Source organism: Tachypleus tridentatus, chromosome 6, assembly GCF_004210375.1.
Source record: "Tachypleus tridentatus isolate NWPU-2018 chromosome 6, ASM421037v1, whole genome shotgun sequence".
Lineage (NCBI taxonomy): Eukaryota > Metazoa > Arthropoda > Merostomata > Xiphosura > Limulidae > Tachypleus > Tachypleus tridentatus.
In genome coordinates, this window is record NC_134830.1 from 80,765,051 (window position 1) to 80,781,774 (window position 16,724).

The window sequence follows — 16,724 nt, forward strand, 5'->3', positions numbered from 1 at the left end:
TGTGTAAGTGAGCGTTGAGCCAGGCGTATTGTTATATCTAAAAACAACACAATAATAATATAGTTTCATGAAAATATTTACCATTTTTTCATGGTTAGTGTTTAGACATTGGTTTGTTTTTGTGTCGAACTTTACGGGGTAGGAGGGAGGCACGACCTCCTCCTCCAAGACCCCGGTACCATACTGGCCTCCCTCAAAGAGGTGGAATGTTACGTTCCTGTTCCAGTCTTTTACAGAGGCTGTCTGCTCGACTTAAGATCCAGTCAGTAGATGCAGTTCCATTTCAAAGTCAGAACGTAATGTAGCCAAAGATTTATTATCTCATACAATCATGAAATAGGTGCATGGTCTAAACGAAATAATTGTAAAACCTATATACGATGAAAACATTTGAACTGAGGTATTCTGTACAGAATTATATACGAACAGTTACTTAAACGGCTTTAAACAAATTAAAAATAAAGCAGACAACATTTCTTTCGGTTGTCTTATTTAACTTTTTCTTTGTATATTAACAGTTTTTTAAAACGAAATTTTGATTTTCTGTTTTACTTTCTGTAACCACAATATATTTTTTATTCATCCATCATACTCTTCAGTCTCTATAAAGCAGTTAACTATTTAATAACCGTTAGATATGTTCTCTAACATTCATTGCTGTTCTGTTTTCACCCTGTTGTATTTAGTTTTAGTTGTTCAATAGATCTGATGATACGAAAGTTAGGCGACTTGAAGAGTATGTATTGATACGGACTATCTGTGTTCGTGGATTCTCACTTGTTTACGGTATATCGAACATTGCGTACCACCCGTGGGGTACTCTTTCTGGATGGTTATGGATTTTTGGTTCTCCAAGTTGGTTAACATTAATTTACTTTCTAATGCCATAACGTACAAGGGATATCCCGTCTTGGAACTTTTGAATCCCAGATCTGAATATTTTGCTCTCGAAAGGGCTGTTGCACATCCTTTCGAAAGTGACCAGTTTTCTGAGGCATCACACCACCTACTAAACGCCAAACAATGTCTAAATATAATTATTATATATTCCATTATAAATATATTTTATATCGGTTGTGGTTTCGTGTGACTTCCTTATATGCGTATTTAAAATCGTTTTTATATAACATACTCAATCCCCTGTATTTTGGTCTTATTTTTGTTTGATGAAGTATGTTTCATATACATAAAATGTTCATGGACAATTTTTGAACTTCTTTACCATGTTGATAACTTCAGAAATGGATTGGGCTTGTTGGTTATATCATTCTAACAGTATCATTACTCAACGTCTGAAATGTTTTGAAAATTAAGTGCTCGTTTATACAGTTTAAAGCTCCTATGACCTTTAACCGTATTAACTATTTCAAAAACTATTTTAACTTTAAGCAATTCATAAATAAATAAAATTAGTACAGTAATATTGAGAATCGCTGAATAATAGGGTGGTACTAACTCATAAAAATAATAACATTATTACAAGTATAATACTGTATATTATGAATACACATATTCGTGTGTATATATATATATATATATATGTATGTTGTTAACATACTTGGATATTATTTAAGCTTAGGCTAAATTTTTAGGTTAGATATTATCTTGTTGATGCGGTTACTTTGCTGGCTTGTCTCCTTGCCTCTGTTGTTCACACGAACATGCCTCCCTTGTTTATATTATTTGCCATGTTGATACCAACACTGAAAATGACGGTAAACTACACGTACTGGGCATGACACGTGCTTCCTCCACGTCACTGAAACGTGCCGACTTTTGTGGGCTGACTCTACACCGAACCTGTGGATGTGGTGGATCTGTGTGATTGTACTGCATGTGGATGAACTTCTTGGATTGACGATTTGAATGGCTGATGTGGATCACGTGCTGCATTGGCTGGTTGCAATTGGCTAGTCTCCCCACGAGCACGGTTCCAGGCCACCTAGCGTTGAGGACGACGAAGACGGTCATCTGATCTATCATCATGGAGACATCCTGCAAGATCGATGTACTCATCTTTTCGTAACATCTCCATTTACGTTTTAATTCAGTATCTTTTTCATTGGCCATCTTGTCCTCTTTCTGTTTAGATACTTTTTGTACTATTTTTGTTTGTATAGTACTTACAGAGGGAGGATGAGTGGTATTGTAAAATAACAATTTTCCACCTCCAAATGAACTTGTGGTTACTGATAGCTTGAAAAATATTTATTGAGGATATTTCCGTCCTAAGTTATGATAAAATAGCAGAAAGTTTTCCAAGTTTTTTGCTTTTTTTATTATAATTAACAGATAATGAATTGAACTGTAGTAACGACCTTAATTGTAGGTCATGAGGTTTAATATAGCAGTTTGAACCCCCAAAACCGTTTATATTGAAATAGTTGTTTCTTTTTCATTGTTATACGTAATAAGTACAGAGTGTTTAAAAGGTGATAAACTATTCTACATGTACAGCGTTTTGAAAGCTAATTGGTAATATGATGTTTCAGTATAATAAAAATTTCAGCATAGCAATGGATTGTTCATTATACACTTTTTAAAATACTCTGTACATTATTAGTTATGATTGTTTGTCAGCTTTTGTATCCTTATTTCTCAAAACTGTGGTATAACTTGGTCACTGGTCTTTTTCAGATAAAATCCTCGCCACTTTGGGTGAGGGAACGTTTGGGAAAGTTGTGAAAGTTGTTGATTTAAAGCAGTAAGTATCACTCAAATAGTTAATATTTAAATATCAGGATATATGAAATGGCAGACTACCACGAAGAAAACTAAGTCTTGCGTTTAAGTGTAGCTAGGACGTATTTGAAATCGCTCTACTTTTGTATATATAATGCTGTTAAAGATGCATTTAAACTGAAAGTTGAAAAACAAAATTCGCAGTAATTCCATTTGCTTGATATTATAAATAGAAGAGTGGTTTCGTTTTCATTAAGGAACTTTAATCTTAAGTTCTGCAGACATTAAATATCCTTAAATTTATCAATCGAAACAGGTTGCAGAATGATTAATGGGTACTGAGGATATTAAATACAAATGAAAATTGGTTAATAGCAAAAATCATTCTCAAAATAAAAAGAAATAATACAATAATAATATATTAGCGTAATGGGATACAAAGCTCGAATAGATTGGCTGTGTTATGTTTAATTATAGCTGAAATTCCCATGTTAGAGTATTTGTAGTTGGCATGTAGTTTTACCGATATAGGTAGTTTTGTATCTGTCAGAAGTGTTTTTATCAACGATTCGCGTGTGCATAAGGATGTGTAAAATGCCTTTGGTTTGAAACAAGTGTTGAATTTTAATTGTTGACTTATCTTAATTTGTGGGTGATGTGTTTCTTGTGTTCAGGATTTGAGTTTAAAACTGCCAGTGAAAGGAATAACAAGAACCAGCAGATATTTTGAGATATTATTGGCTTCTTGGTAGATTCTACACAACTAAATTGTAAAATACATTAGTGAGATACGTGTATCTTACAGAATTATGATAATATACTGCTTGATAACATTTATTATGAAGATAGACAATTAGACAAAGTTTATATTGTTTTTTCCTTCCAATTTTTGGAAACGATTTCATTTATTTTTAAGTACGGTACTATTTAATAATAGCAATCGACAAAAATTATAAATATTTCACTCACCGATAAACCATCTTATCGAGTTCTTAACCGAAAAACCTTCGATTCAAAGTATTGGTTAGGATACATTATGTATATGTATTCTAATAATACGTTAAAAAGTTCGATAACATTTCCGGTATGACAGTTTCAAGTTTTTGGTTTACTATTTACATGATTACGTCAATTGGACTAGCCGCTATATGGCTTGGATTATCGTTATAAGATTTATCTAGCTTACTTGACTGGTTTGTGGGTCTGGGCTTTTGAGTTTTCTATAAATATATATTGATTGATCTTAGATATATATACAGGTATAACATAAAAAGCAATCAAAGGACAATTAAAAAAGTATCAGTTTTGAAATGAAGTAGGGATCCTGCTACAAAAAGTAATGAAACAAGAATTAAAACCACAGCCATAAACTTTATGAATTTGTGATTGTGATTTTTAATTATTGTAAAAGCTATCAGGGATATGGCAATACAGAAAGAGTATAAAATTTGTCCATTCCATGGACATATACAACTGAACAAATAAATAAGAAAAATAAACTTTTAACGGAAGGTGAGATCGTCGGTTCATTCGTAGAATTGCTATAAGAAGTATCCAAAATAAATGCAGCAGTGAAAAGTACAAAAACAAGTAAAATTACACTAATTGGATGGATTTTTAAAACGATTTTCAGTTCCCACTTTTCGTGGCATTGTAATTCGTATAGCTAAATGAAACACTTTAAATTCATCACAGTTTGATAAAAGTTAAGAAAAAGCAATCTCTACACTACGGATAAATATAAAATAACATTGTTATTTAAACCAGCGTTTCGCCTTTGTGGCATTTCAGGGTTAATATACATAACTGTTTTGATTTTATTATTTGTTTATTCTTTACTTTGAACAAACAACAATATAACCAAACCTCTAATACAAAAAAATAATTGAGACATTATCAGCACATTAAGCTAAGTCTAAGAATTCAGAACGTGATTGAAACCAGAGACACTCCACATGTTCTTATATGCTTGTGGGATATTTATAAAAATCCACAAGTAAAAGCAAAGGAAAATATTTTATAAGGTATCAGTCAAATTATGTCCAGTGCTGACAAGAGCTTTCGTTTAATAGTAACTAGGACTTCTCAAGCTGGCAGGAATATGACATAATAGTGGTTGGTAAAACTATATGTCGCTTACAAACATGCATACAGGATAATTTCATGTAGAAGCGGATATAAATTAACTCATCTATCTGAATCTGTATTCTATTACATAATCAGAAAAACAACCAGCCTATCTTTCTTAAATACTTTAATATTCTAGACTCTGCAACAACGAGTTTCGGACTCGTCATTACTGGAAAACACTTAATTTTCAATTACCACCGAGGGTCCAGCATGGTCAGGTGGTTAAGGCGCTCGACTCCCAATCTGAGGGGCGCGATTCGAATCCCCGTCACGCCAAACATGCTCGCCCTTTCTGCTGTAAAGGCGCTATAAAGTAACGGTCAATCCTACTATTCGTTGGTAAAAGAGTAGCCCAAGAGTTGGTATTGGGTGGTGTTGACTAACTGTCTTCGCTCTAATCGTACACTACTAAATGAGAGACGATTAGCGGAACCAGGCTTCGTGTAGCTTTGCGCAAAATTAAAACCAAACAATTACCACCTGACTCTGAATAATAGGATAAAATTGTTTTTGTTTTAATTGCCCTCTGCTAGTACAGCGGTATGTCTCCGGAATTACCACGCTAAAATCAGGGGTTCGATTCCTCTCAGTGTGTTCAGCAGATAGTCCGATGTGGCTTTGCTATAAGAAAACACTGTTTTAATCATTTTATCATTTCCTCTTATTTATTTATCGTAAAAGATACAGTTGTTTTAGTGTTGCTGTTTAGACGCTTAAGAGTGGTGAAGTGATAGAAACCAATCGGCCCATAACTTGTGATAAAAATTGTATTTAGACGTTAGAACTGTAACTTTTAAAATGTTATACTGCACATGTAAGTTGTGTTTCAGAATATTTTCTCTCCTTGTTCACCCAAACTAACGAGTTCTGGTATTGCACGAAGGCTCTCTTTTCATTGGCATGTGGTAGACTACATACATACATACATAAAAAAAAATGTTTTTTTTGCACGATTATGATTTTGAGTTCCCATTGGACAAAAGAAGAATTGTCAAATAGTGTTCAAAAGTTGTAAAACGTTAACCGGTTTGTATTACATGTGAGATCCGTTTTTAAGTTTCTGAATATTCCTGAAGAAGCTATAGGTGGATATTAAACGTAAAGTATCAGAAGTTGTAAACTCGTGTCTAATTACACAACACGTTATTACTTTGCTTTTGTCAAATCTAGGTCTGACATATATATATTCGTGGTCACACACACAGTAATGGTGTCAGAAGTCACCAATAGCATTATTCATCCACAATTAACCCTGACTTAGTGAAATATAACGCTTTAGTACTTGACAAAACCTGAAATGTGCGAGATGTGTACTAACTCGTGTTTCAACAAAGATTGACGAAAAGTAGTACCTAAATGTGGCTGCTCGTCCACAATCTATTCCTCCTCAGTGGTTGATTGTGTATCGTGACTTGCCATACTATGCAAGTAAATTTCAATTTTATTCACTGTAAAACTATATTGTTTTCGTTTAAAACAGTTTCATTATATAAATTGAAAGACCAGCTCAGTTGTAACACTGCTTTTTTACCCATTGCGTCTAAAAAAGATCACACAACTTATTAAAAGTTAACCGAAATTTAGTTTTAACCACTTTCACTGATCCATATTTTGTAAGTAAAGATAGTCATTCAAATTTAGAGAATGCACCAGCTGTTTGTTGAAAGACGTAGTGTCACGTACACTTGCATACAGGAGCTAGAGAGTAGATGGGTGAAATTTAGTAGGCTGACCTATACTGCCAATCATTTAACAAGCGTATGCTGTTGATAAATTTGGCAAGATGCCAGTTTCTGAGGCGTTTGTACTTGTACATCATGTCATGCCTCAAATTGTATCAAACGTCATGTGCTATGCCTGTTTGCGAAGTTTTGTTAGTGTGATGTTATCACCACAATATGTCTACTTTCGAAATTTGAGTTCGAGTTATTTCTCATACGTTTAAAGTAAATATATTTATCATAAAACGTATCTTCCGTACTTTTGCCAAATATACGCTGTCACACAACTAGTTTTAATTTTATAGATATTAACAATATATTTATTATAAAGAATAAAAAAAATCGACTTTCAAATCTTTTTTCTTTTTATCTTATTTCTGATAAGGTAGAGGTTTGTTAATTTGCAGTATTTACAACTACTGACAATGTTTACATTTTTTGATGCATGTGTTTATTTCACCTTAAAACCTTTTTTGGTAAAATTAGTTCCAAATACTGAAAGCTAAATGTAATTTTTTGACATTTTGCTTATAATTGGGTTTTATAAGTCTTGAAAGTTTTATGTAATTTTCTTTTTTGTTATTTAACATTTTATTACAATGTAGCATTTATGTACAAAGGTACAAACGTAGTGTCGAAGGTGATTCAAAATTCTTCAAAAACACTTTTTTATAATTATGCTGTGTTGCTCTCAAGTTACTTTTTTAATATATACACACACACACATGTACACTGAGTATTTTTGAGTAACATAATTTTGTTACATGTATCTTCAGAAACCCAAAAACTTAAAATTAGTTAGCATGTGTACTTTAGAGTTGTAAGATGCTTGTGCATCATGAGAACAGACAGAAGTTAAGTATCATATTTTAAATGGGTTTGTGATATATACTTCCAAAATGAGATTTCAAAAGCTACCTCACCAATCATCAGTGGGTAATATTTATATAGTTGAACAATAAATAAAACAATTAAAGTTGTATGAACTTTACAAATATGAATAAGATTGGTTGTGATTTCAGTGATAAACTGGCAGCACTGAAGATTATAAAAAATGTGGATAAGTACAGAGAAGCAGCAAAGTTGGAGATTAATGTATTGGAAAAATTAACAAGTGCTGATCATGTGGGGAAACAGTAAGTTCAACTTAATTATAAGTATGTAATGTAATTGACATTCAGCAGTCAAATCTCATGTTATGTTCCTTCTTTATATTTTCATAGTTGCAAATATAGTGGCTGTGTGATCTTCTTCTGGTTAAAAGCTGGATTTCTTGGCTTGATGGTAAAAGGTTTTAGCAATTGAAGTTGGAATTCTCCCTGCAAATAGATAAATGAATCTCATGTTGTTCTGCCTCCAGTTTTTTCACATAATCCTTTATTTTCTAGAAGAATTTCAACTTTAAATGCTAAAATCTCCTACCACTAAGCTTAGAAAACTGGCCTTCAATTAGATGATAAGCATAGTGCTTCTACATCCTCAATTGTGAATACATAAGAAAAGAACAGAATGTTAACCTCAATCACTGAATAGGTGGCATTAGCTGAGTAAAATGAGTGTTTAGTTTTTTAGAATTCTTTTTATACAAGAGTTAATAACGTATTTAAAGATTATGGAGCCTGTAACTAGAAGTAAGACCAAAGTATAGCTCCTTTTCACCGAATTCCAGTTCTGACCTATATTAAAATATAATTATTTTGACATCTTTTATGACGAGCTTTGGCTGTAGATGGCAGCAATGTATCACATAGGTGCAGATCATTAAAACTGACCATTCTCCAGGCAGAATGAAATTAGATTGGATCAAAATTTATTTTTCTTTACTGAACACAATTTAAATTACAAGCTTCATTAAGTTCCTCAAGAAGAAAATTGTTTATATGCCTAATATTTAATTGCTTCTTAGAAACTAACCAATAATTTTCACCAAATGATATAACAATAGTATTTGACAATATTGAATGGGCAAGTAAATTATTTCATTACCATCAGACGGATCAGTTAACCAATGTTAATGGAATATCCATATCATTCTATTTTTCATCACTTATGAGTGTAATTCATGAAATCTTGATTTGTTATTACATATAGCTTTATAAAAATGCCATAAATAGAATGAAAATATTTTTTTCCTAACCTGTAATCAGATAAGGCATAAGCTGAAATGAAAGAACTTATTAAAAGTCAAGAAATATTCTTGTCTTTAGTGTATGTTTTGATGCAGGCTTGCACATTTTTATATTTTGGTAGCTACTGAACCATGAAAGAGTCCATAATAAGATAAGATTAATGTACAAGTGAAAATTCAGAAATATTTGTGAAATCTGTACTACTACTTAAAAACTGTTTCTAAAAGCTGGATACCATAAAACTGTGTTAATGAAACCAAAATTTCTTGACTAACTTGTGTACATCATGTTTAATGACTAAGTATTAATCATTATGATGGACATAAGTGTTTAATTATTATTACTGTATGTAGTCTTCAAATGGGAAAGTGTAATGTTCTTGCTATATGTAAATTATCCTGGATGAATTCCTTTTTTTTTTTTTTTAATATTGTTGAAAAATCTTAGTGGTTGAAAAACAAAATTAAACGTAAACTCAGAAATGAAAATTTTACAACAATACAACAGTGCTAGAAAAATAAACATGGACAGATTGTAGTGTTTTTTTATTTTAATATCGTCATTTAAAACATTTAGTACGTGCAAGTTTTGCACTACCTTAACTGATACACATTTGTTTTGTGTCATTTTTGTAGTATTTTAATAAGTAACTGTCTGTGTTTATCAAGAAGACCAAATCAATTACTTTGTAAGAGAGGTTTGACAAGACCTGATGTATAAATTGAAATAACTATGAATATTGTGATAGAAGCTTCTGTATGAACAAACTTAGATGTTACCTACGTATTACTGTTCATTTTAATTTGTTGAAATTAATAGAGATCATATCATTGAATGTTGATTATTAAGGTATTTTTGGAAAAACGTATTTTATGTATTATTTTGTTTTCAGTCTGTGTGTGAAGATGCTGGATTGGTTTGACTACCACGGGCACATGTGTATTTCTTTTGAAATGTTAGGACTAAGTGTATTTGATTTTTTGGTGAGAACCACTTTTCTTATTTTTTTTATGTAGTAAAGATGAATATATTTGAATTTGATATTTCTGGTGATAAAACTTTCAAAATTAGAATTTGTAGAGAGAAAGTTGTTATGCTTGTTCAAAGATTTGCTATCATCACATTATCTACTAAAATTTTGTCTTAATGTCCTATTATGTTATTATGCCTGAAGTTCTAGTTTTTCTTATACAATTTTGTACAACAATAACTGCCCCCCTGTGGTACAGTGTAAGTCTGGAGACTTACAATATAATCCAGGTTTCCATACCTGTGATGGGCAGAGCACAGATAGCCCATTGTATAGCTTTTTGTGTTTGCGTAATTACAAACAAACAATAAACACTAACAGACCTAATATTTATTTTAAAAATCACCTAGGACTACAGTTTTTTTAATGTTCCTACTAATTTTTCCAGAATACTTTGAACCAGAGATGGGTAAAAATAGAATTTCAGATCTGTCTTTTAGCTTCTACAAATTCTTGACCAGGAGGCCCTTCATTGAGTAACATAATTGAAAAGTTGCAGGCTCATAGTGAAGTTATACCCTTTCTTTTTTGTTATTAAAATAAGTTTGAAATGTCACTTGTCAACAACTGATATTTATTGTAAGTTAGGGTGATAATCTGTGTTTGTATCATTCTGGTGTTAGTATTTAAAGTAAAATCACAGCATTATCTTATGAATAATTTTGTTAGTACATGGTTTTCAGGAATAGAACAGTTTCTTTCCAATGTGACTGAAAATCAAAACAGAAACTGTACAAGTCCAAGTTTGTGTTATTATGACATTGCAACATAATCATTGGCTGTATTGAAAAAAAACCATTTAAACACAGTTAATGGTTACTTCAACTTGTAGGTATGTTTGTATTTTTCCTGTTGTTTATCTGCAATGTGCAGGTTCTTATTTTAACATCAACTGTTATTTATATATATATAAATAGCTAAATATCCTTAAAAAGGGATAGAAAAGCAAACACAATATTTATCATTATAATAATGTTTCATTTATTTTCATTCCTGATTTGAAAATCTTTCAACCAAACCTCAGTCCTTGGTTATGGTTTAGCCAGGTGGTTTAGGAGTTTGATTTACAGTGTGAGGGTTGTAGGTGAGAATCTCTTTTTCCACCAAACATGCTTGCCCTTTTAGCTACATGGGTATTATAATGTGATAATCAATCAAACTATTCATTAGTAGAAAGAATGACTTAAGAGTTAGCAGTGAGTGGTGATGACTAGCTGTCTTCTCTCTAATCTTATACTGCTAAATTAGGGATGACTAGCACAAACAGCCCTTGTGTAGCCTTGTGCGAAATTCTGAACAAACAAAACCAACCCTTTGAATAATCAGGTATGATCAACCTGTTAACAGGAGCTATAGGCTGAAAATGTTATTCTCTTGATTTTGACTAAACTTAGTAAAGAAAAGGAATGGACACAAAACACAGCCAAAACAATCTTTATTCATAGCATAAACACAGACCAAATCAATGAATAAATATTCATCCAGTAAAAGCTTTCAGAAATTTGTAGATCTCTGTAAGAGCTTAAAATCATTGAAAGAAGTCTGTTGCACTTTGTTTCATGTTGAGAAAAGAGCATTGGATGTACATTTATGCAATGCTGTTTAGCTTCAACACTATAAACACTTATATGTATGAATATTTTGAAACAAATTAAGTATTCCCTTTACTAAATAAATAAAGTATAAAACACCCAGTGTGCTTACATATTACAGAATAAACAACTGTTGTTGGCATTACAGCTAATTTCTGGTAATTAAAGCATTGCATTGAAATACTAGAAATAAATTACCTTATGGCATCAACTTGTTTTTGTTTAAAATGTCTTTTGTAGAACAGTATGCACTATAGAAATTAATATTTCATTGAAGGTTCCTTCAGTTGGGTTATTTTCTTTGTCATAATATAGTGACGAATAAACAGAGCTAATTTAAAATACTTGCAATTCCCACTTTAAACCATAAAAGTTCTTGTTCATTAACCTGTAACCTCTTGCAAATAAATTTAAAAACTTTTGAGAAATATGTATTGAAAAAAAAGGTAAGTATTCGCTATTGGTTTCAATGTACAAAAGTAGTTTAGAAAGTATGAACACTTTCCAGAACTTTGTGAAAGATGATTAGTTCAACTGCTACTAGTCCATCATTGATAGATTCCCAGTAAGTCTAAGAGCTTATAATAGTTAAAAGTGGGTTTTGATATCCATTATGTAGTTTTGTGGTTAATAACAAAGAAACAAACCATCATCAGTAATTGCTTTTTGTAGATTTGCTTGGTTATTTTAAGCTGTAAAGAAGGATTTTTGAATAATAATTTTTTTTATTAGTTGTTGACTACCTGAAACAAATTTTAGAATTTCAACAAACATGAGTGTAATTAAATATTTTTAGAAGTTTAACTCTGAATTGCATGTTTCTAGCTATCTATGGTACTTTGTGAATTCAAATAGAGATTTGACACTTGTTATTAATTACAGTAGCAAGATAAGTAGTTTTTTCCTCACCTAATTTTCGATAACTCAATATGCACTCATCCTGCAGTTTCTTCCTTCATAGATATTCAATTTATACTTGTGAAAAATTTTCTCCCATAGTTTTCTGTTTTAGGTAAATGAGATAAAAGTTAAATCTAACTATTATGAATTAAATTTTGATTTCTTGAGAATAACTGCCACTCATTATTTTATAACCTAATAAAAATGTTTTCTTCACACAAGTAACAGCGATAAATTTGATCTTTAATGTCTTCCTTGTAGAAGGACAACAATTATCAGCCCTATCCCATTGACCAGGTCAGGCACATAGGCTATCAACTGTGTTATTCAGTGAAATGTAAGTTTTTGTATTTCATATAAATATGCCTGTACACCATTTTGATCTTTTGACTGAGGTCATTCTAAGTCTACAGAAAATACAAGATCAACAACATCATAAATAGGATATTTAATTTCCTATTTATTGATGACGAGAAACCCACTTGAAATAAAAATGTATCTCGGAATGGTTGGAATGGGTATTAAGACTTTTACTGATAAGAAGATAACGTTTTGATCTTCCTAGGTCATTTTGTTAACCTGAAGATGACCTAGGAAAGTTGAAATATTGTTCTCTCCTTTCAATAAAAGTGTTAATACCCATACCAGCCTTTCTGAGATACATTTTAATTTCCTCTTTCTAAGTCTGTCTGTGTTTTGATTGAAGAAAGACAAATTCACCAGATACTCAGAAATTAACATTGAAAAAAAAAGTTGATAAGGCAATAAGTTATGGAAATATTACTTTTTTTTTTTAAATCCAGGTCTAGAGGATCACCAAGTTCAAAGTGTAATATGCGAAACACATTTGGTGGTGCACACAACCATATACATAATAAAAGCAGATGGTAAAAGGGACTTAACAGTGTTAATGGTTGTAGGAGGCCTTTTCAGGCTGTAATTGCACATAAGCATGACTATAGTGAAAGAAATCTGTTGCACTTTGTTTCAGACTGAGAAAAGAGCATTGGATGTACATTTGTACACTGCTGTTCAGCTTCAACTCTACTGTCATTTTGTAGTTTATCTTTTTGTTGTTGTATGGCTTAGTTAACATGTAGAAGTATTTATAATTTGCTTTGGAATAATAATTACACGATGTAACACAATTTTTATTTTTGCTTGTTCCTGAGCAGAAGGTGTTATTTCCCAATTGCTTATGCTTAAAGTAAATGGAAAAAGACCTATTTTTCTCTTCAAACTTTGCTTTTGTAATCTGGGAGCATATAACAAAAACATGATGGGAGACTATATTTGGGGGCTGACACATGAAAGTGATTTACATTACAGTTGCAAGTCTTCAGAAACTACTCACTTCTGAACATTTTTATATAACTTTAGTATAAATACATGTAAATCTTGAATTATATTTTGTTTTACTCAAACCTTATGTAAAAAAAAATGTGCAGATTTGCCTGTTTTTACATAGAAAATAGATTAATTTCTAAATTTCATTTTCCAGATCACAAAAGCAAAGTTTGAAGGGAATAATCACCATTTTTTATACTTTTACAACATAAGAAATAACACATACTATCTAGAAACAAAAGTTGTGTTACATAGTGTTATTTGTGGTGCAAGTAATTGTTATAATTGTAAAATTATTGAAAAATGCTTGTAACACCCCAGTTAAACTAATAAGCTATAATTAATCTGCTGAGTTGAGTTTTGGTGATTATTTTACTAATAAAACCATCTTATATTCAGCTATCTGTTGATGAAATTGGTTCACTTATTTATAAGCAAGTTTAATAGATTCTTGAGAACAATCATTATAATGTGATGACATCAGTTATTTTATCAATTTGAAAGACATGGTAAAAAAAAAAAAGTGAGTTGGTTGCCAGTATTAAATTGATTGTCATATTTCGTGATGTAGAAGAATAACTACAGCATTGTGGAAGAAGATTTGTTTACAAATAAACCAAGATTTTAACCAAAAAGAAAACAACTAAAAGCTCAGTTATTAATGTAGTGGTAAATCATAATTATAAAAAAATATCCAAAAATGATGAGAATTTAAAGCTAATCTTTATCCAGAAATATTTCAATATGATATATTTACAGAAGAAAGCCCTAGATTAGGTGTTTTATTGTTTCAAGATGTCTTTCATTTTATACTTTTGTACAAAATATATGTTCCAATAATTATTAATGAACATTTTGTCATTGCTTTTAAGAACTATAGAAGTCTGTTAAAATTACTGCAGTCCTTTAATGGTAATTTCATTTTCTCTTATTTTATATTGGATAGATCTGTGCTTGTCACATTTTTGTATTACGTATCAAAATAAGGATGACCAAGTTGCTTTTTTTTCTTTGCTAAATAGTTCTCCATGACAATCAGTTAACCCACACAGATTTAAAGCCAGAAAATATTCTGTTTGTGAATTCTGATTATGATATTACTTACAACTCAAAAAAGGTAAGCAGGTTCTATAGAAATGATAGGTATTACATTGTACTGAATATGTATAGTGTTCATTAGAATACTAGCTGTGTAAAAGAATGGTTATACACACAATAAGTCTTTTTGTCATGATTTAAATGGGTTACAAACAACAACAAATGCAGAGCACTGGTATCAGGTTTTTTTTGTATATATATACACACACACCTTGGGAGTATCATTAATGGTATGGGATTTGGTAAAACCTCCTAAAAGTAGTCAATCTTTTTAAAGCAAGAACTAGACATTCATTAAGAAAGTATCTTCTGTTCTGATTATTTGTCAGTATATTTCTTTTGCTTATTGAAGCAGTTGTATACTTTAGTCTTAAAATCCTTACACAATGTCACAAAAGCACATCCCTGTAGCTTTCACATGTACATAACACAAGATGCTATTAAAAGTACCAATCCTCTGACTAATTGGAAGTATTTAAATTTTTTTGCCTTAAGGTCATTTCATTACTTTCACAGTTCCCATCTTTAAACAGTACTACTGTAATTTTGCGTCATTTTCCCTTTTCTGAATAGTATCTATTTTTAAAGATGAACACCACTGGATATTAGTTGTTTCCAAAACTTTTTCATTGACAATGGCCTAACCCACTTATCTTGATTTGTGCAACGTTCCTCCTGCCATCTGTCTTATATTTTGTAGTTTTTTTAATGTAACTCTCTTAGACACCCCACTATTAGCTGTGGTACACAGTTTCAAAACCAGTGGTCTGTGGTCTCCAGGTATTCGAGGTAGTGCAATAAATGTGAGTTCAACAAATAATTCACAGTAGGACAAACACAACTGTCAAGATAACCAAAAAATTTTGATATAAAGAAGTAAGCTTAGAAATCAGTAAAAAGTTTAAAAAGGTTCAAGAACACAACAGAAGCTCAAATATGAATTCTACACAGCAGTGTGTTGTTCAAACAGAATAATGCTTTCTATCACAACTAGCGCATAATTTCAAATTTATCATATCACCATTATAACCCTACAGCACAGTATGATGAAGCTAATTCAGAAGTTTGACCTACATAATCAACTGGGCCAGCTCTTTAAAACACATGGGAGACAATCTGCATTAAACATTTATCAAAATCTAGTTGGTAACAAGTAAACAAATTATAGAACTTTTATAGGAATTCTTGTAAATGTTAATGGGAAAATATCCAAAGTTAATATAAAAATATATTTTTTTGAAGAAACGTGATATTAGAAGAGTACGATCTACAGATATTAAACTTATTGACTTTGGGTCAGCTACTTTTGAAGATGAACATCATAGCACAATTGTATCAACTCGCCATTACCGAGCACCTGAGGTTATACTTGGTAAGTGTTGTGAAATTGATTAAGAATACTATTTGATGCCATACAAAACATATGTAGTTAGTAGCTTTTCTCAAAATTTTGAACCTGTATCAGATTCATCCTAAATTGTTTGTAGAGATTTGATTAATTGCATAAGTAACAATATTTCTTATTTTCTATAAAAGCTTTCAAATACAATTGTATTAGTTGTCATTAAAATAGTCCAGTGGTTTATTATATTTTTAGAGCTTGGCTGGAATTATTCTTGTGATGTATGGAGTATTGGCTGTATCCTGTTTGAGCTCTACTTGGGTATCACCCTTTTTCAAGTAAGTTTTTTAGTTGATTCTATTGGAGAATAGTTCACTGTTAAAATATGCAAGATTTTTGTTTTCTATTTATAAAAACTTTCTTGAAATGTTGTATACTCTATCGATCAGATTATATTATATTCAAATAAAATTTTTACTTTTGCAGACCCACGACAACAGAGAACATCTTGCAATGATGGAGCGAATCCTTGGGCCACTTCCATATCGCATGTGTCGCAAAACAAAGTATGTTTTACCATAAAAATTCATTGTAAGAAACTGTTTTTTGTTTTTTCCTATGTAACCTTTTCTGATGCTTTTCAAAATTTTGTGTACTGAACAGAACTAAGTACTTCTATCATGGAAAATTAGAGTGGGATGAGAAAAGTTCAGCTGGGAGATACGTGAGAGAGAACTGCAAATCCCTCAGGGT

At 31.3% G+C, this 16,724-nt stretch overlaps 1 protein-coding gene across 10 annotated transcripts in view; it reads left to right on the forward strand.

Moving 5' to 3' along the window:
* LOC143252904 (serine/threonine-protein kinase Doa-like) overlaps positions 1–16,724 on the forward strand; it is a 94,362-nt gene that overhangs the window by 77,032 nt on the left and 606 nt on the right. For all 10 annotated transcript variants that reach the window (XM_076505734.1, XM_076505737.1, XM_076505741.1 and 7 more), the window contains 10 exons: positions 1,915–2,008; positions 2,638–2,704; positions 7,556–7,669; positions 9,555–9,645; positions 12,446–12,521; positions 14,554–14,648; positions 15,872–16,001; positions 16,227–16,309; positions 16,458–16,537; positions 16,635–16,722. In XM_076505734.1, the coding sequence (XP_076361849.1) occupies positions 1,915–2,008; positions 2,638–2,704; positions 7,556–7,669; positions 9,555–9,645; positions 12,446–12,521; positions 14,554–14,648; positions 15,872–16,001; positions 16,227–16,309; positions 16,458–16,537; positions 16,635–16,722 (918 nt within the window). The remainder of the gene's footprint in view (positions 1–1,914; positions 2,009–2,637; positions 2,705–7,555; positions 7,670–9,554; positions 9,646–12,445; positions 12,522–14,553; positions 14,649–15,871; positions 16,002–16,226; positions 16,310–16,457; positions 16,538–16,634; positions 16,723–16,724) is intronic.